Source organism: Leuresthes tenuis, unplaced genomic scaffold (genome assembly GCF_036924035.1).
Source record: "Leuresthes tenuis unplaced genomic scaffold, fLeuTen1.0.hap1 SCAF_17, whole genome shotgun sequence".
NCBI classification, from domain to species: domain Eukaryota; kingdom Metazoa; phylum Chordata; class Actinopteri; order Atheriniformes; family Atherinopsidae; genus Leuresthes; species Leuresthes tenuis.
Genome location: NW_027325371.1, coordinates 14,316,475 through 14,336,728, shown reverse-complemented (window position 1 = coordinate 14,336,728; position 20,254 = coordinate 14,316,475). Strand labels below are relative to the sequence as shown.

At 44.2% G+C, this 20,254-nt stretch overlaps 2 protein-coding genes across 3 annotated transcripts in view; one reads left to right on the top strand and one right to left on the bottom strand.

The window, feature by feature from the left end:
- Positions 1-2,784: 2,784 nt before the first annotated feature.
- On the bottom strand, positions 2,785-15,540 carry tecpr1b (tectonin beta-propeller repeat containing 1b). Of its 2 annotated transcripts, XM_072368883.1 has the most exons (26): positions 15,074-15,540; positions 14,776-14,875; positions 12,990-13,222; positions 12,714-12,896; positions 12,449-12,571; positions 12,188-12,310; positions 11,533-11,707; positions 10,997-11,097; positions 10,808-10,909; positions 9,652-9,779; positions 8,930-9,543; positions 8,019-8,134; positions 7,731-7,886; positions 7,428-7,577; positions 7,091-7,248; positions 6,485-6,612; positions 6,191-6,284; positions 5,987-6,083; positions 5,826-5,905; positions 5,668-5,724; positions 5,412-5,586; positions 5,169-5,304; positions 4,922-5,014; positions 4,736-4,842; positions 3,879-3,998; positions 2,785-3,782 (listed from the first exon to the last, which is right to left on the bottom strand). In XM_072368883.1, exons 3-26 carry the CDS (start codon positions 13,212-13,214, stop codon positions 3,642-3,644), a joined length of 3,582 nt encoding a protein of 1,193 aa, XP_072224984.1. In that variant the 5' UTR covers positions 13,215-13,222; positions 14,776-14,875; positions 15,074-15,540; the 3' UTR covers positions 2,785-3,641. The 2 variants fall into 2 exon arrangements, with proteins under 2 accessions (XP_072224984.1, XP_072224985.1); XM_072368884.1 differs by lacking the exons at positions 14,776-14,875; positions 15,074-15,540 and adding an exon at positions 14,386-14,456.
- A 1,644-nt stretch (positions 15,541-17,184) lies between these two features.
- The window catches only part of bri3 (brain protein I3), a 4,946-nt gene continuing 1,876 nt past the window's right edge, over positions 17,185-20,254 (top strand). Inside the window, exons 1-2 of the mRNA XM_072369664.1 lie at positions 17,185-17,927; positions 18,916-19,060. Coding sequence (XP_072225765.1) covers positions 17,780-17,927; positions 18,916-19,060 — 293 coding nt within the window. The 5' untranslated portion in view covers positions 17,185-17,779. The remainder of the gene's footprint in view (positions 17,928-18,915; positions 19,061-20,254) is intronic.

Genomic DNA, 20,254 nt, shown 5'->3' with positions numbered 1-20,254 from the left:
TATTCCTTTATGTTTGAAAGGAACCTTCAGTCATGTTTTTGAGACGCATTGTAGGTTAAGGACTGCTCTTATCAGTCCTGACAACGTTGGCCCAACTGTAAGACAGTTGTGAATGAGAACATATTGTTAATTGTTGATTTATTTTATTTTTTAATTTTTTTAATTTTTTTTTTTGGAAAGCTTTATTTTTTTCGTCTTGACACGTGCAGGAAGCCGTTCGGATCGTTTTGTCTCGATTACTTTGTCGCTGGGTCTAATCGTGGTGCCTGTTGATGCTGCATAGACAGCTGCTCTCCGCTTAACACTACAACAAAAAAAAATAAAAAAACGACTCAAATCACTCGTTAAGCGGGATTGTGTGAAGAAAAATTAAAAAAAGATGAATAAAAATCAGAAGATTCTATTTTTAAATGTCAAGATGGAGAGATGTCGCGAGCTGTTTGTAAACAAATGTGCAATGAATTTCACGAATTAGTTTAAAAGTTCAGAGGACGATCTGGTGACGTTTCTTCTTCTCTGGTGTGCAGGGACTTTGAGCCTCGTGAAAACTCACCACTGGAGCAACAAAACATAAGAAAGAAAGAAAGAAAGAAAGAAACATGGCTGCTTTTATAATCAGTGTCATGGGCAGAGTTGTATGCCTTTTCTTTTTTTTCTTCTTTTTTTTCTCACAAACTTGGGATCAAAGATGGCAATCTCCTCCTGAAAAGAAAAAAAAAAAAAACCCCAAGTTGTCGAGATGTTTGAGCATTTCATCTGATCGTTTGAAGGCGTGTCACGATCTGTCCCTGCGCGGAGGCCTGATGGTTATCGCAGAGGACGTGCTTTAACCCACACGTCTCCGTGTACAGCTGTGGCATTTTGAAACATTCGAAACTGTAGGTTGTACAGTTGCTGTATGGATCTCTCGTGACGACTCCAACCCCCTGGATATTTTGTCACTGACAACAGTTGTACTTAACTTGTAGTAGATAGCCGCCCATCTCACCTGCCCCATCCAGACGGCACCGTATCTTAGACAATGTTAACTTCTGTTAAAACCAGCAGCCTGTGCTTCAGTTAAAACTTGAACATCTATTTAAGGAAATCTTTTATTTGAATACAGTATACATTTGCTTAATCTTGCACATTTGAAAATTGTAACTTAATGTTGAAATGTTCTGATGTGTGTATATATATATATATATTTTATTTTATTTTTTTCCTTTTTTTTTTTGGTCTGTAAATGGGAAATGATGTAACTGAGTTAAAGGTATGAGGTTTCATTTTGTAACTTAAAGCTGAGTGAAATCAGAGGAACATATCAGCTAAAAGCATCTAAATTAAGACGAAAGCAGATGTGAATTCATTCTGTCCTTTAAACCTGTAGATTTTAAATATTTTTACTTCATATTGATCATGCTTAGTGTAATTGAATGAAATGTTTCTAATTACACTGTTTAATATGAAAATAAATGCAAATAAATTCTCAAAAAAGGTTTGTGTCTTGTTGTGTCTTGAATTGATGAATGCAGGAAAATATTCAGCAATCATGAGCGGAAACATTTCCCAGAGGATCTCAAGCTGAGGTAAACGCGACAATGACTTAACGGCATACTGCCAGGGAGTTGCTGTGGAGACTCAACAAAGGTCTTGGTCCCAAACCCAGAGCGGCTCCTCTGGAGAGATCTGGAAAAAGGATGCTCACCGACGCTCTTCGTTCAATCTAAGTGGATGGGATTGAATGTTTTTGCCAAGTAGAAGCAGAGAACGTCTAACAGTTGAGTACAGGGTCCCTGCTACTTGTAACTCCCCATGGCCTTACCCCTTCGTTCTGTAAAGGCCTGGTGCTTCTTTCAGGGATCAAGGAGAAAAGGTGAACCCCTTGATCTCTATATAACAGGGACACCTTCGCTTTGATGAACGGAGGGGACGAGGGGTGGGCTCGGGTTCTCACGCTGTTCCTGGATTGTGGCTTAGTGTCAGTTAAATTAATCAGGACAACAAATAATTGTAATGGAAACTGAATTCTTATATTCACTGTATTGAGTGTTACTGTGTATAACCTGCAAATGACTTATCTGGAAGGTACCACCCTGTCCTGTTTTCTTAAATTTTTAAGGGGGACAGGGGTGAGGCTGATATTTACGACTGTGTCTAGGTAACCTCAACTGATGGTTAGGGAGGAAAGGTAGAAGAACAATCAACTATACCCAAGGAGGGTTGACGTGACAAGTGGGCAATATAAGTCAGTGTCTTTGCCTCAGTGGTCAGAGCAACTCTGTATTTTGTACTGTGCTGTTCTCTCTGGCAAGATATTATTATTAAAGCATCTTATCTCCTCAGAAAAGAACTGACTCTGTGCCTTACTAAAATTTCCACCACAATAATATATATATATATATATATATATATATATAATGTGTTGTTCATCTGAAGTTATATTTAGTTCAATTTAAGGACCTGCTGATTATTTTCCTTTATCTCCTGAAACGTGAAACCTTACATTTTGAAAGAGGGTGCACTTTCTTTTTCACACGACTGTAAACGGGGGAATTTACATCTTTTTGCATCCTGTAAATTTCAAATAAAAATAAAGTAAATAAGTAATAAATGAAGAGAACTTTCCAAAACCCTTTTTGCTTTGTTTGTCATTGTCGGGTGTTTTGGAAGGTCGACGAGGAAAAGGAACCGTTCAATTTACTTTAAAGATGAATCTGAAACACAACAAAAGGTGGGATGGAAAAACTGAAAGCCTGGAAACTTTCCACAGGTCAGGAGCAACCGACTGCAATGACACGAGAAGATATAACAGTATCTTTAGACCTTTATTTCACATTTCAATGCCCTTAACAGATGAATGTCCGTCTGGTCGTGGTGACATTCAGACCTGCTGCAGTGACAACAGTCATGGTCAGAGTAATTCTGTAAATGGGGTTTTATATTAATAGAAGGAGCTTTTTTTTTTTAAATCGTAAGAGGATGGAGATTTATAATCTGATGGTAAAAGCAATAAAGTGTCAATATCTCATAGTTTTCAATTTGAAAAAGCCCTCGAAAGGCATGTCATAGCAACGTGGGTGAAAAGCACTCCACCGCAAACAGTTCACAGGCCAAAATAAACGGAGAAACAAACTTCAGCAAATGCATGATAAATAATTGAATAAATAAGCAAAATCACATGCAAACAAACAAAAACGTAGAACAGAATACAACAAGCTAATACATTCTAGGCTACAGTGTTTGTGTGCCAGAAGTTCATTTGGTTGCCAGACCTTAGCCCTTCGCTGTGCTCCCATCCACTTTGATGGTTTTTGCAGGAAACTGAATAAATCAATAAAAGCTATTGCTCTTTCCCATGATACCCAGAGGCTAAAGCCTTGGAAGGACAAACACATGCACTCACTTTTCCTTACAGCAAATAGTGCTGACGTTTCTGTCCTCACTGAATACTGAAACAATTTCTACCTGAGAAACTAGCCAGGCAGTGACGTTCATCAACCAATCAAATCCGACTAAAACACTCTGTCCAGATGTGGTGGTTTGATTGTGCTGTCCCTTCACACGAAGGGAATGTGGAAAAGGTCCAAGGAGATTAATGTAGATCCAGGCACAAACAGGGCTGAAGAGGAGCAGGAGGAGGAGAAGGAAATGGGAGAGCGCTACACACACACAGCGTTTCCGTTCACTTGGGTCGACGGTCGTTGGGGGACTGGGCTGCGTGAGGGGCCGACGGGAGGAGGGTGGGGGCCCCGGGGAGCCTCTGCTGAGTTACCCCTCACACTGATGTGCTCCCATCCTCCCTGGAAGTCAAACAAACGTGAATATATCAAACAATTTCTTGACTGATTGCAGCAAGAATTTAATGAAAAGCAAACCTAGAATGATCAGGATCTCACCCCTATACCGTAGTCCCAGGACTGGCCCTTGGGCTGCATTGGTCCGACACCCAGCCTGTGGCAGACGGCTCCGGGCGTCTCAGCGGGGAAGCCTGGAACTCCATCAGCGATGATCCAAACCTGAAGAGAACAGTAGCACTGAAGCATCCTGAGGTCATACATTTCTAATGACTTTGTTTTCTCCTCCAAGGCAAGAGCTGCGGTGGTGGAATGTAATGTTTGGTGATGTAATTGTGCACATGCTAAAAAGCCATTTTCTATAAAATTAGAAAATGTAGTGGGAAGTTTGAGCCATAGACTGTCAAAAAAAAAAGCTGACGTAGCCTTCAGCTGATGAGGAATTGCCTTTAAGTGTAATACCACTGACAGCTGCTGGGCCCAAAACATTTCTGGCTCAAGTAGACTCTCAAAAAACTTTAAAAACCATCAACTCTTGCCAAGAAATGCTACGTCATGCAATTTTTCCCCACAATTCATTTTGGTACCAATTGCTAGATTCACTTTTTCCAATCTATCCAAGTGAATATTAACCCTAATTCATGAATATTTGCCCTCTAGGATACATTTGTCTGTTCAATCAGCTTTTAAATAGAACTCTCCAGCTTTATCACTTTACTTAAACATGGTCTCCTCCTCTAGATCAACCAAAAGGTCAACAAGCAAATATCAGAGTCAAGGCTTCAAAACAGCAGTTAACATCACAATGGCTCGGCCCATAATTTATTTACAGCCTGTGACTGGAGCTCGGTTTGGGTCTGGATGGATGAATTCTCCAAGCACTTATATCAAATCTTGTGTTTCCAACCTGGAACAGATTTCATGGCCCATGCTCCCTTTATATATGTAGTAACACTGACCTGGTCTAATGGTCCCACAGAAACCTTGGTGACATTGTTAGAGATGAGCTCCCAGGCGGAGCCCTGAGGGTAGCTGGGGGCGAGGCCCTGTCTGTACCACAGGTTACCTGCATGACATCAGGGGAGATTGCAGCCATTCAGCACAAGTTTGACAACATGAAGTTAATAAGGCCGAATGCTACTTACTATTTTCATCTACAGCGAAGACAGAAGTCCGTCCAACAGAAAGTTGTCTGAGGGTCTGTCTCATGGGAGAGGGGATGTGATACCAGCATTCTCCTGCAGAGGGATAAAAGAAATAGAGGTCTTGCTGTAATCTCTTACTGGTTAAATTGGGTAAATGGACTCACATGATTCAACACTGACTCTTTATACTTGCTTCCTCAAACCCTCTGACTTCCTAACTAACAGATTAGTTACGACTTCAGCTGACCTGCAGGGTTTTGTGGGGACACTGATCCTCTGTAGAACACGGCTCCGTCCTTAGCGATGGCCCACACCTGATTGGCTCCGCCGATGGAGATGCACTTAAAAGGCTGGTCTGTGCCCACATGGAGCCAAGAGCTGCCCTGTGAGAGCAGAAGCACTAGAGATTATTGGTGGTTTAAACAACAGTCAGCTGAGATTATTAAGATAATAATAGTCAGGGACTAGGAATATTAAGCGTGCTTCTCACCGCAGCGTTATGGGGGCTGACTCCAAGCCGACACAGGACATCTCCCTTGTCACTGAGGGCCCAGACAGGGACCTGCTCCATTCTGCTCTGGGCCAGACACGGCATCAGGGAGATGTCACTGAGACGGATGGGCGGGACCTGCTTCCATGGAGCTCTCACAGCAACCTTACACTTCCTGTGAGTAGGACACGCTTTTGTTGTAATGTTGTAGAAACCGAGTTTTGAAAAAAAAACACCTGAAAGTGAGTGCGCTTACTTCATCCATCTTCTACGCCTAACAAAGTCCTTCATGGTTTTGTGCCCATGAAATGTCCTGTGGGATAGAGTCAAGTCAAAAAAAAAATTGGCGCGACTTTCTTTGTTATATTTAGATTATTTTTCGAGAAAACATCTTTAGAAACAGTTGTTTCATACGTGGGGAAGTCTGCAGCGTACTGCCAGCCTTCTTTGTCTGTTCCTCCAGGGACATTGTAGTCCACAGCCCACTCTGACACCTACAACAAAGTTGACAGCTGACGATAGCAAGAAAGCAAGAAGTGCAAGTTTGTAGAGACTGATCCTTGGAGTCCACTTACCCAGGACCACTGCGGGGAGGGTGGATGCGTGTTGCCTTTGGTGCACTCTTTTAGCCCACTCTCATCACTCCACATTGGGCGGTCTGTAGGAAGTCCCCTGGGAGAGTAAATCATGAAAAAAAAACACAGTTTAGGATTTTAGACCACAGTAAGGTGGTGGTGCATTACAGGAATGAGAGTAAACGTAAGACTTAGAGGTCCCACTTGTCTGTATATCCAGTCATAGGGTTCCATCTTTGATTCTCATACACATGTATGCTCCTGACATCAGTTTGCAGGTGCATCTCAGTGGCATCTCCTGCGGGAAATACAAACAGACAAATCTTAATGCAAGCAAACACATCTGTATTTGCACATGTGCACCTGTGTTCATGTCTACAGGCTCGACATTTACACAACAGCCCGTTTGTATGAACTTATTAAGTCTAGTTCAATGAATAAAGACTGAAATTCAAAGCTGCGGGGAACATGGGTAACGTTCTACAGGACATGTGTTACCCGGATTGGGCTGTTGCCCATAGTGCCCACTGTAGACCCAGGCGGTGCCGTCCCACCCGATGCCCCACACCAGCCCCAGACTGTTAGACTCTACACAGCGCAGGTGGCCCGGGACCTGCCGCCAAAACCTGCAGCACCATACAGCGGAAGCACCCAGCGTTAGCCTCAGCATTGTTAGCAGGTATTTCAGCACACAGAGCTGCCACAAAGAGGTTCAAAAAGGTCAGAAGGCTACAGTCACATTATCTGGATGAAGTGACTCAAACACGATTTTTCAAGTTTATGTGGCAAATGACACATGCAAAAATATACAGCATCTTGTGCACACGGGTGCCATTTCATTGGACTGTTGCATGAGTCACAAGGTAATTATGATAGCGAACCATCAAATTTGATCTGCACTGAATTGGAATTTTATAAAGATAAAACAGTGATAATGTGAACGTAGCCCCAGGGTCAAGTTAAAAGGTATGTATTAGAATTCTGCAAATACAGAAAAAGGAAGAAGAAGAAGAAGATGGGTGATTATGTCAAGACCATGGGAAAGATTGTTAAAAGATATGCAAAGCAGACAGACAGAATCCACGACATGGTTATCAGTCTCACATGTGGTCACAGGCCATAGTGTGTGCAGGAGCCTCCAGGCAGAAGGACGGCTCGTGAACCATTATATCTCCCTTTGAAGTGGCGGACCACAGGGCCTGTTTGGACGGAGCCCCCCTGATCCCCCGACACTCGCAGCAACAGTCAGACAACAGGTGCAACTGAACCCATCGGACAGAGACAACAAGGAATGTGATCAGCGTTAGCTTGTACACGATAAGTGAGAAGTAAAGGGTGGAAAAGCTGTCAAATTCTAACCAACATGTAATACTCTAAGCACCACTTTCATTTAAATTGTTTCTGCCTGGTCTGCTTGCAATAGAACAAAAAAAACTGTTACCCAGTCATTCATGTCCTGTTCAGTTTGTGCTGCCAGGACTAGAGGCCACCTCTGTTTGGTCCTTTCTGCTGTGTACACAGCAAAGGCATAGTGGCAGTCCCGGAGCACTGGTACCAACACTGTCACCTCATTTATAAACACCTGCAGGTACTAAAGAGACGGAGGAGAGGGTGAGCGAGCATAGCAATGACTCCATATTCATATGACAGTCGTAGTACGTCTCCAATAATAGACTACTTCTGCTTTTGTTTTAGTCACATTCTGTGAGAATGAAACTGGTCGTGACTCACAAGCAAAACTAACCTTTTTCTCGTCATACTGTGTGTAATAGACGAAGAAAATACTGTCCTTCCTGCCATCAAACTTGGTGGATTGCTCGAGAGCAATGCCCACATCGATCCAGCGGTGGGGTTTCCAATCTCTCCACCAGCGCAGCGTGCCTTTACGCACCCACACCGACTGGTTAAGGAAACCAGGAGGGATGGGACCACATGAAAACAAAGACATGGCAAATGTGATCACAGAATAGATATAGTCAGTCCTTAAGTAAAAAGGAAGAGAAATGTCAAATTCAACTTAAAGCGGTCTTACATTGCTCCTCTCTAGCGGTTTCTTGCTGATCTCCTCTCTGTGTTCCTGCTGCTGAGGTTGCTCGCTCCAGGCTGCTGACTGGACTGGAGTCAGGGACAGGGAGCTGGTGAGAGGACCTGATAAAGAAACGCACGAGTCAGACAACCAGCCACAGAGATAAAAACTGCAGTCCAGGTTTACCAAGAGCACGCAAGAACCACAGCCCTGCGTTAAAGAACCAAGAAGCTCAAAACAAGTTCATGATCTTATATTAGGGAGCTGAGTAGAGCAGGTTTATGTGCTTTTGTTAAAAAACAAACAAAAAAAACATTAGTTTTTGTAATACTGCATGTTGCTGCCTGCAGCTCTTCTCGTCACCTTCTGCCTGAAATGCTGTTTGAGCTCCTGTTTTTTTTTTTTTTTTGCTTTTTTGTAAGGCTGACCTGACAAAAAAGACCCACTCTGCCCTGTTTAGTCATCTCAATGGCAGTTTCAGCAGACTGCTGAGAATTGAAACAGCCAAGTAAGGAGTTATTTGCCTTGAGAAAAACATCCCTTCAGGCGATTAAGTAGTGAACTTATCAATTTTGGTGGAAGACATGGCCTAGCAGAAGGCTCAACTGTCATTATGAATAAAATTTTGCTCCTCGGGATTCGTCTGGCTAAATAAAGGTTGAATAAAGACAAAATAACACAAATCTAGATTCCAATCAAACAGATACAAAATTACATCAAACTAAATGTGTCTAAATTCATTTTAAAAACATTTTGTGGTAATTTCCCTTGAGGTGTGTGGAGAGCATTATTTTGTGAACTCACATCATCACCAGATTATATGGGATTATATTAATATGGGTTAATGTTCTTGAAAACTTAAAGTGAATACAGCAACCACATAAGCATCACAGGCCTCCTATACGTCCTCCACATACCTGTAGGACTGAGCCAGCTGATCTGTGAAGCGGCATCCACGTCACAGCCTCCACCAGAAATCCAAGCCCACACTGGCCCGTCCTCCTCCCCAATGCCCTTTGAGCTCTCAAGAGTCCCCAAAGCATAAGTGGCAGCTGAAGCACCATCACCCAAAGGACACCCCGCCGCAAGTGCACTCCGAGCTGCTTCCGCCCCCTCCAGGTCCACGTTCATCCAAGGGACATCATGTCCCGAAGCCTGAGGGGTTGGGAGGATCGGGGCCGGGGGAAGATCCACGCTCTCCTCTTGCGGCACCTCCGTGATGGATGTTTGTGGCGCGGTGGTTCTGTCGCGGTCAGAGACCAGGCTGTTGATGAAGCTGTCGCTGGTGGGGATGAAGGCTTTAGGGCCATCCTGCTGGGGGGCAGAGGGAGCGTCTTTGACTTCCTGGGAAGGTGCAGGTGTGTCGGCTCCCCCTAAGGGGACAATAGAGGGAGCTTCTGCCTCCAGGACTGGGGTGTTAGTAGCACTGTGTTGTGGGTCAGTGGCGCCTAACTCAGAGTCTGAGTCAGTGCAGCTCAGTACTGAGCCTTGTGAGGCCTCAGTTAGCTGGCCACTAAACTCACGGTCATCCCTTTTAAACGACAGGCACACATACACAGAAAATAGGTTAAGGATCGAAATAAAAATCACACATAAAGATTTTAGTGCCGGCTGATTCGATTTAATTCTCTATACAAACCTAGGTGGAATAACCTCTTTTTTACTGCCCCATTGGGCAGAAACAGGGATCCAGCCGTTTCCACTTGGTTCAGACGGGGTCACACCCATCCTAAAATACAAGCCGCGGTCTTCACCAACTGCCCACACCTAACAGAGGGGGACAGAATGAAATCTATTTGGAGCAGCAGGAGTGAAACATAATGAGCACAACTGAACACTACAACACAGTAAATGCAGTTTAATTTATTGAGCTATAAATTAAATTAACTTTCAGTAAAGACAACATCATGAAGAATGGTAATAAAATGAAACACATTAAACATTTGATTCACTTCTAAAAGACCCATCAGAGGCACATACAGCGTGCAGTCAGCTGTTACTTTATAAAGACCATATACTATAACACTGTCTCCTGCCACCTCACATAAGCCATACCCATAACTGCAAGCCTGAAACATTAAATATGGGAATATGATGACGATGGCTTGGCCAGCTTCTAATTAGGGAATCTCCCATATGTCAGGCCAGTGGCAATACAGTCTGGGGATATATAAGGTCTGGCCTGAGGTGCTACTGCAGGGACATTGGCTGGACCTGTTGGCTTTACTCGTGTTACAGGCAGCCTCAGGGCAGGACGAGAGGTTGGAGGTGGAGGGGCTGCGGGGTGAGTGGTGACGTAGGTGAGAGACAGATGGGGAGGAGGTGTGAGATGCAGGTTTGCAGTGCTAGCAAAGTCTTCAGCAATGAGACAGAGAGCAAAGACTTTCCCCCTCGACTGATCTGGCCCTTCTTGAAACAAGATCCAAAGAGAGGGTGAGGTGGATCAGGCAAGGGGAAGCAGCTCAAAGCGCATAGGCTTTGCAGAGTAGAAGCTAGCCACAGGGATGGCTACATGAACCAACAAGGTTAGAAAACCTTACAAAAAAAAACACACAAAAAACTGTATATCTCATGTGTTTTTTGTGAGATTCAAGTACAACTAGTTGTTGCAGCATCATTATAGTTTCATCAAATCGGGTTTGGGTCTTAAACGGGTATTGAGATTTGTGTGCTTTAGTACTTCGGACAGACAGTGTGGTGACTGCACTATTGAACTATGTGCACAGGAGGAGGACTACACTCGCTTCAAAAATGGATTCAACTCTAAGATTTCATATCATGAAAAATCTCTTAACCTGGTCGTTAAGTCCTACGTCCACCATCATCATCTCCCCGCCGATGCTTATCCAGCCAGAGCCACAGGGGTTGTGGGAGTTCACACCACGCCTGAACCACACCTACATTCAGATATTTAGAAGATAAGCAACCACTGCGATGGACAGCAGCTTTTCAGAGAACTGCACATGTGAGCAGTACTGATTCACCTTGTAGTCCTTAGTGACCACCCAGACCACACTGACTCCAACAGCCACATGAAGCGCTTCAACCTCCTTCCCTGGCGAATCCACCTCCATCCAGGAGGTGCCTGACAGAGGGAGAAAATGCTGTTTGTTTGATGACACAACACCAGAGCAACACATCTGGAAAACAAGCTGCTCAGTGAAATAAGATGCCCCCCAAAACCTGAGCAAGCCTTAATGGCACTTTTGGTTACAGTCCCATGTGACAATACTATGGAGATTCTAAAGAATTACTCTGGAAAATAAAATATAATTGCAGTCACATTTCTAGATTTTATGGCACCTTGAATTCTATGTTATGATAGATAATAAACCGACTCCAGCACTGTCACTGCACTAAACACTTACTAAAGAGCAGCTACATAACAATCCCAGTCCAAATGTTCATATCACTACATCACAGCATCACAGGATGATCATGTTGTCATATAAAAAGGGCCACTGTGAGAGCTATGTGAGAAATATTTAGGGAGTAAATGTGTGTTGCAGCAAATGCTGACCAGTTGGGCTGTCCAGGCTGAGGCCTGTACGAACCAACAGGTGTCCATCCCACAGCAGCACCCACAGAAGATCCCCAGGGCCGGCTGATAACTGAGCCACCTCTTTGGGCACTTCCACCTCCTCCCAACTGGTCCCCTCGGGCACACGGGGGTGGATACCCTCTCTGAACCACACCTGCAGCGTCAAAATAGTTTCACTGTGTGAAATGTCATGCATTACAACTTTTGACTCAAAATGGTTTGTTAACAGGAGATATCAAGTCAGTATTTAATTGGTTTAAGAAAACAAAAACAAACAAACCCTCAACTTTAACCTTATGATTTATTTTAAGTCATGCTGCCCTCTTGTGGCCAAAGATGAACAGTGAACTGTGCTATCAGCAGGACAGCTTCCTGTTGCAACAGTTTCCTTCTTTAACTTTATAGTGACTGAGCTCGTAAGATTAAAAAAATGTTCATGCTTGACTGAGAGATTAAGTGCAAAAACAAAGAAAAAAAAAAATATATATTTTTACTGCTGTACAAAATTCTGAAGAATTAGTATAACTCTGACTTGAGCTGCAAGCCCTGTGGCATATCCAGACCAATTTACATACAGATGTGTGCTAATCTTAGGCTAATCATTAGCTACGGGCGGGTGGTCAAGCAAACTAACCTGTCCTTGTTGGGACACACCCCAGAGGTAAGGATATCTTCCAGACTGGTCACTCATCTCCCAGCCACCACAGCTGATGTCACAGAGCGGCAGAGGGGGTTTTTTGGGATTGTCCAAGGGGATCTTCAGACGGAGAGAGTACCGGCTTGAATCTTTGGTCTGACCTCTGCTCACATATTCTACACCCATGAATATGACGATAAAACGATGGCAGAAAGGTCTTACAGAAATACAGAAAGATATAAAATAGACTTTAGAAACCTTGGCCCAAGAGCCTTGTGCTGTGTATCGTCTGTAACGGATCCAACGTCTCCGTCGAACACACGAGTTCCACTTCTTGTCTGGGAAGAAGTTAGCAGGAAAATCGACAGCATACTCCCAGCCCTAAGGAGTCAGAGAAGTGAACAGCATGTAACCAAAAGCAGCATTTTATTAATCAAAATTAGATAAAAGCACAAACTAAAGTCAGGTAGAAATAAGTATGAGACGTGTTTAGGTGTTGATGAGGGCCTGAGTTTCTTCTCACCCCAGTCTGGCTGGGCTCTCCTCCACAGCTCTGATCCACATACCAGTCTCCCTCCCACTCCCAGCTGCGGGAGGGTAGCTGGAAGCTGTGGAGCGGTTGAGGATTCATCCCGGTCACATCACTCCACGGCCAGCGGTCGGTGGGCAGCAGGACGTCGGTGAAGCCATCCACCGGGTTCCACCGCTAAACATACACACGCATAAGCAGATAGAGTTTTGGCATCGATGAGGTGTGGCACCTACAGCTTCAGTGCAGCAACAGGATGCTTGGGCTGACCTGGTTTTCATAGGTCTCCTCCCGGTAACGGATGGGGTTCTCACTGGGCATGATATTGAGGTAAACATGGTGATCGCAGCCGATGCCCCAGCAGCGCCCCTTCCCTGCAGTGACGCGCTTCAGCTCCAGTAGCAGGTCGTCGGCGCGCACCCATTGCTGGCCAGCAGTGGACAGGCTGTACACTCTGCCGTACACATCCACGGCCCACAGCAGTGTGATGGGCATGGTGGTCCCTTAAAAGAAGGCAGACAGCACTCAACTTTTCAAGCTGTCTGGTTAATATTTAATGACTGTGTACTTAAGGTTTTAAAAAAAAAGAGAAATGTCTTGGAGTTAAAACTACATCTGCAGACTTAATATTTATAGTGGCTCTTATTTTTCCCACTCTGGTAGACTGGACAATTAAATAAAGAAATGAAAACTACTTAAAGTTCCGGTTGTGATTATCAGCACCACTGAACTGCAGGTTTCCTTTTCACCAAAAACGCTTTGATTTGGGATGAAACCCAACCTAATGATTTCGTCTACATTGTTTTCTATATCCATTATCTATTAGAAAGATGGATACACCCCGAACAGGTCGCCAGTCCATCTCAGAGAAAAACAACCACGTGCCCTCAGACTCACTCCCAAGGCCAATTTAGAATCTTCACTTAACCCAACATGCCTGTTTTTGGACGGTGAACTAACCACCACATCACATTCCTTCATTTAAAGAGCGGTGAAGGTGTCCTGATAGGCCTTCGTTCATGAACCTCTGCCATATTCAGAGATGGGCGTCTTACACGGGCTTAAACCACCACATCAGATGAATCCAGGTCAGCCAGAAGCTGTTCTGGCATCTTTTCACTGATATCTTTCTGACTTTTGCAGAGCTCCCTCATCCATTTGCTTCTTAACAGCTCATCCTGGTCGTATCTTGATGACAGTTTCATGCTTCAAATAATGGCATAAACTGTTGAAACAAGGATTTCAAGGGCTCTGTGGTGACTTTTGGACTTTTCACAATCGTGGAAAAGAAACCGGAAACAACATCATACATTTTTTCAGTCATGTCATAGGAGCCACTGGCTGTGTTTGGGTATACTTTGTTATCTAATATATTTAGATAATAACAATTAATGATAAAACAAAAAGAATATTCAGATTGTACAGAATATGAACAACTCTGACCAGCACAGTATGTGTGTATGTTGCCAGTAATATTTGTTTAATTTTTTTAATTGGCTGACAAATAAATATGAAAAGGACTCTAAATTGATTTCAGAAAAGTGTTTTTTTATTTCAAAATTGTATCTTTACTTGTGTGATTTGATTTTTTTCCCCCAAAATTTTCCCAAATATCATCTATTGAAACAAAGACGAAACAACATAGCTGTAATTTGAAATGTCTCACCGGAAGTTGTGCTTCTCTTTTTGTTGGTTCCCTTAGCACGCCATCGACTGATACTAATCCGCTACAGCATTGACCGTAGCTGTGTCAATGCCACCTTAATCGTAACACAGCAGGGTTTTTTTTTTATTATTTTTTTTATTTACCTAATTTATGAGAAGAATGCATACATGTCATTTATGGACTTTATGCAATAAACTCTGATAAGCAGAGCAGGTGGGTGTACAGCAGGAAAGAGGAACCTGGAGTAAATTCATCATATTAATAGCAGTGCTGCAGTTTTCTTGTTTGAACTTGCTGTGGCTTACAGACTGCAGTGGAGTCTCGCGCATACACAAGCAGCCAGCACGCATAAAGACGTAAGAAACACTGTGGAATCAGACAGGAGCCTACCTGAATATTTGTATCTGATTCGCGGTTGTCAAGGGAATGCCAAGAGACGCGTCATGACATCAGGTGCAACAGCCGGTACCTGCCATCTCCCTGACCCATGCTAGGACACATACAAAGCTTTATGTTAATAAACAACAGCAGGATGCATCCAGTGATGCAGTATGATAACACTGGCAGCTTGGGTGGGCATCGTATTCCGCAAACTCGGCTTATAAGCTGTTTACATGTTCAGGAAACAGGCGGCAATCAGATGGCCCAACACTCAGAAATATTTACACCACACGAGAAATGTACTCACGCATGCGGCTCGGTCATGAGCAACACCTCTGAGGACAAAAAAAGTAAAGTCATTCGTGCCCACAGCGGCATTTAATTCATATTCTGGACCAGAGGATTGCCCCTGTCCAAGTCCGAGTCCACAACGGGAAATGGAGGAAGTGCTGCTCTGATTGGCTGAAACTCGGCAGGAGTATGGGACCTATTCTTCTCATTGGTCGAACACAGATGCTCCTGTTTTTTCCCTTTCCGTCCGCTGCTATCCGACGGGCATGTTTCAATAATTTATTCAATGGCAGATGAATTATTGAAACGCAGGGTTGGTGTCGCTTGTTTGGTTACAGTTTAGAATATTGTAACATAAACCAGGGTAAACAGCAACTTTTGTTGACTTTGTGATCAACACTGACGTCCCATGAGAATAAATATAGAGCGCAAAGAAAAAGCAAAGAAAAACTATAGAAATTTTAAAAGAAAGTACTTTTTGTCTCTATTTGCACAGGAAACAAGCTTAAACAAGCATCAGATTAGTGCAAAAATATGGTGCAGAAACCCTTCAGAATGTTGACAGCTCAGCACAGCCTCTGTCTATAGTCTGAGTGAAATGAAACCCTTGTTTACCCACTTCTTCTGTGGACAGTCTGATCTGGTACCAGTCGTGTAGTGTGGACTCAGATCATAACTTGAATAAGAATCTGACTGTGTACCAGTCAATAAGTCTAGCAAGAAATATTCCAGTAAAAGGTAAAAGCACCCATAAAGAGAATTATTAATTAAATTGCTATGTTAGTGATGCATCGGTGTGCAGACAGCCCATTTCTTTTTTTAGAGTTGCTGCTGCTGCTTAAACAGTGTATTAACAGTTCAGTGGTTCCTTGCCTGTGGGCCCGCCCTCCTCACAACATGAATCTGGTGGTTCTTGAGATGAATAATTAGGGTGGAAGCATTCGTGCTCTTCATGTGTGAAATATTAGATAGCCTGGTCTTTGAGCAGCTGTTAAACAAAAGTATCCGAAAAGTCTCGAGAGTAGTGTCTTGAGTTGTTTTTGATGCCACAGCGGGCAGCTCATAAAACTGGAAAGAAGTAAACCATTAACCACGAGAGGGGAACTGATCATTGAAAAGTTTAGTTTATTGCACCAGCAAACCCTTATTTAGTTCCTCCTTTCCTCCTCCAAAAGCTATTGGAGGCAGTTTATTTTATTGTTATTTATTGTGTTTTCTTAAAAAAAAGCATTATAGTTTTACTTGTTAAACACATTAAACTGAGTAAAAACAAGCCACCTCGCCTTCTGAGGTAGACTTTTGTTTTGCATCAGAAAGATGTTATATTTGAAAGCGGACAACAAAGACTAAAATTACTTCAGAGCAGGAAATGTACTTTCAACCACTGTGTAGTCGGTAATGCACAGCTGATCAAACGTTATTTGTGCAGAACCTTTCGAGCAGAGGTGCAACACAAAGTGCTTTACAGAACAAGATCAAACCTAAAAGACTTGTAAGCTCTTTTAAAGTTTCCTTGAAGTGGAGAGTGTGACCATGTCCCATACCCAAACTGACAGCTGGTTCCAGAGGAGGAGAGCCTGAAAACTAAAGGCTCTACCTCTCAATCTAACCCAGGTAATCAGCTGTGAACTCCAGAAGACTCATCAGAGACTCCAAATAAAGACTGACTTGGCCACCTGAAATGAAACGCCTGTAGAATAAAAGAGAATTCTTAACGTGTAGTTTCCCTGTGCATCAGAGTACATACAAATCTTAAATCCTGTACTCATCTGGAGATGTGTCAGTCAGAGACGATGACAGTCTCATTAAAACTACCCCTTACTGTGTCCACATGAAATTTCTCCATGCTTCCTTTCGACCTTTAGGGCCCCATCACAATATTGACACCACTGTTGGAAAATGCGTGTATTTATAGAGACTGGAGTTCTATTTTGCGACACTGAAGATCTCCTTTCTTCTTATTCAGTCTAGTTAAAGAAGGTACGTGAATCCGGCATTATGCAACATTCAGGGTACCCACGAGTCCAAGGACAACCGCCCTTATGTAAGTGGCTGTGTAAACAAGTTTGGGATCTTCGAGGCGACGAACCAGATGTATGTCATTCCAGTCGCTGCATCATGTTTAAGCCTATCATTAAAAGCAAGTTGTCTGTGTGTGGAAGCGGTGTCCTCTGTGATGAGGCCGCTGCAGCGCACTGCATGCTGCGGTTGGCCTGCCGCCTTTTGTTTTCATACGCTGTCGCTTTAAGAAGCCCTTCACTGCGCAGAGGCGCTACAGCAGCTCATCACATGATTCTTCTCTTGTGACAATCCAGACAGAAAGGGGAAAAAAAGCCTTTCTGACTTCCAGCTGAGTTATAAGGTGCTGCGATGATAGACGATTGTTGTTTCGCTGCCAAAGGACCAACTTCAAGAGGGGAAATGGAGTTGAGTTAGCCATTGCCACACCGACTCTCGTCATTCCTGTTTTAAAAGTGGACGTTCGGTGAATAATTGTTGTTGCGTCGCCTGTGACAAAGTTGGCGCATGGAGAGGGACGAAGTTTCATTTTTGCGCTGCGTGTTTTCTTTGTTTTTGTCGCTACTGCGTGTCAACCAGCATCGCACTGCTTTCCGGGCAACGAAGGCCAAGTAGCCCGAAGTCAGTTTTGACCCTTGCTGTATTTCTGAAGACTTGGGAGGCGGAGAACGACACAAGTTGAGGACGTGTTACCTCGGGCGAGATGGTGGACAGCAAACCTCTCCTTCAGGACAGACCTCCTGCATACAACGCCGTACCGGGGGCGTATGAGTACGGCCCGCAGCAGCAGCACAGCTACGGGGCTATCCCTCCAGCGGCCCCGCCGCCTTACCAGTATCCCGATGGCCAAGGCAAGTAGCTCGGTTTGTTCCACACACGGTCACCAGAAAGTTAAGTTACGAAGCGGGAGCAAACCTTCGGGAGGTTCGAGTGCTTTCTACACTCAGACAAACATTTGAAACCGTGGCAGAGTCTTTAAGTTACACTGTTGAAGTCTACTTAGTTTCACTTAATCTTGACACGTGCAGCGATATATGTTTTTAGTTTAAGAAAAAAAAAAATATGGCGGTGCACCGTAGCAGAACCAGTAGTTTCACTTTTAAATGAAATGAGTCTTCGGGGTGTTTCGTGCTTGTGTCGCTGCTTTGGTGGTGTTCAGCCTCTCTCTCTCTCCAACAGAGAGCAGGGAAGCCTTCCTACAGTGGCTCCTGGACTCTGAACAGTGCCTCTGCTTTGTGTGAAGCAGGCGGCCATCACCTGACTGTGATTGTACAAGTACACCTCTTACACAGGAAGTCGTGTTGTGTTCACATCGGCTCCCATTTCTTGCAATCGCATGAAAGTTCCTGTTTGCTCGGCCGCTTCACGGCCCCGCAGCCCGTGGAATCTTAAAAACCCAGAGCAGGTGTGGGGGCAGCTGTTTCACCAGGCTCCGTTATCAGGAGAGAAGTGTTGCAGAATAAAGTCAAAGAATAACAAGTTCCCTGTCGTGGTCAAAACAGTTGAGTGTCACTGAAATGAGCCAGTGCTCCGTATAACTTGTCTCAACCTGTTCTTTGACTCTCTCCTGCCATCTTCTATTTATAGAAACATTATCATCAGATGTTCCTTTTACAGGCCCTGAGCTGTGTCTATTATTAAAAGGGATGATTGATGTTTTGTTGCTATAGTTGTGCCTTAAAAACTCCTTGTAATTCGACTTCAGAGAGGTTATATTTGCACTTTAAGGTAAAGGACTTGTATGAATATAAGTTGTACTGGTTTGTGATTGAGGGGGGGTTATGCATCACATCTCAAGCAGGCACTGACGTCATCATGCCTCTCTGCTCCGACCTGCAGGATACCCATCAGCCCAAATGGGCCCCGCTGTTTCAGGATACCCATCAGCCCAAATGGGCCCCGCTGTGTCCCAGCAGCCATACACTGGGAGTTACGCCATCATCCAGCCCTCTGTCGTGGTGGTGGGAGGCTGTCCTGCGTGCAGGTGAGGACGCACACATTTGAGGGACGATTTGAAGTGTCTGAACACTCCCAAACAAGCTGGTGACTCTTGGCACACAAAGACCGCACGTGTTCACCGTGATAACCCCTTTCATAACATTGGTGGTGTGCGTTTGTTTTCCTGTGCTGCTCTTCTGTTTCTGCTTTTTTCGCTGCTCCCACACGTATGCGATTGGGCTAGATCAGAAGAGCCAGCATGACTTTCAGTTTTGTGAGAGTTTTGCATTTGTTGCGCTGCGGTGAGTCAACGACCCGTCGGTCAGCTGAGTTCACCCTCAGACATGTGATGGGAGCAAAGGTGGCCACAGGGACACAGTTCATAAACACGTCAGGGCTAAATGAGACGAGCTGCCGCTCCCTGGAACAGGGAAATAAACTGCGGATCTTTCAGCTGGCTTAACGTGCCTCGGCCGGTTGTACGAACGCTGAACTGGCCTCAGCTTAGCATGGACGTGATTCTTTTTCTCACTTGTCTGCCGAATGTCTGCATTTCCTTTCCCAAACGAGCGCTTTGTGTTTGGAAAAAGTCGAGCAGACATGCTTCCTGTCTGATGTAGCGATAGCAGCAGACCGACGGCCCTGTACATTTTGTAAGTAAAACATTTGCGAGGTTATGAAAGTATCAAGCGCTTAGTTTGACACGGCACACCCGGCTGGTGTAATATCAATAAGGTTGAACTCAGTCCAGCATTACAGCACTAACTAATATTAAGAGGGTTAGGGGCTACTTTTTTTTATTTAAAGCTTTATCTCTGTGAGTGAAGCGTTCCAAAGCAGCTTCTCACTTCCTATATCATCTGAGTCCCGCATTGGTTAATTCCCCTCTGAGGCCTCCAGTGGATTTACTGACCACGCTTGTTGGCGTGTTGCAGTCATGAGACGGTGGTCAGCACTCTGGATTAAAGCTTCCCCATTCAAAACAAGCCGCTTCCTGTTCTGATGATTTACTTGGTTATTTGTTCGGCCGCCTCTTGTCACACATTTGGATTGCGTCCCCCCCCTCCCCCTCCTGCTTTCTTTAGGGGAATCAGATTTCTTTTATTTTTTTGGATAATAAAATCAAGACCGAGCGGGAACCAAATACCAAAGAAAGTGTCGCTCAGAGGCACATTCAAGACTGCTGTTTAGAGACGGCCATGAATATACAGTCAAGTGAGGAGACTTAGGAAGAAGAAGT

Coding starts and splice junctions, on each gene's coding strand:
- tecpr1b (XM_072368883.1), bottom strand. CDS start 13,214: ATGCCCATCACACTGCTGTGGGCCGTGGATGTGTACGGCAGAGTGTAC. Junction 9,544..9,651: donor AAAGAGGTTATTCCACCTAG/GTTTGTATAGAG, acceptor GTCGTTTAAAAG/GGATGACCGTGAGTTTAGTG. Junction 6,613..7,090: donor ACTATGGCCTGTGACCACAT/GTGAGACTGATA, acceptor ATGGTGCTGCAG/GTTTTGGCGGCAGGTCCCGG.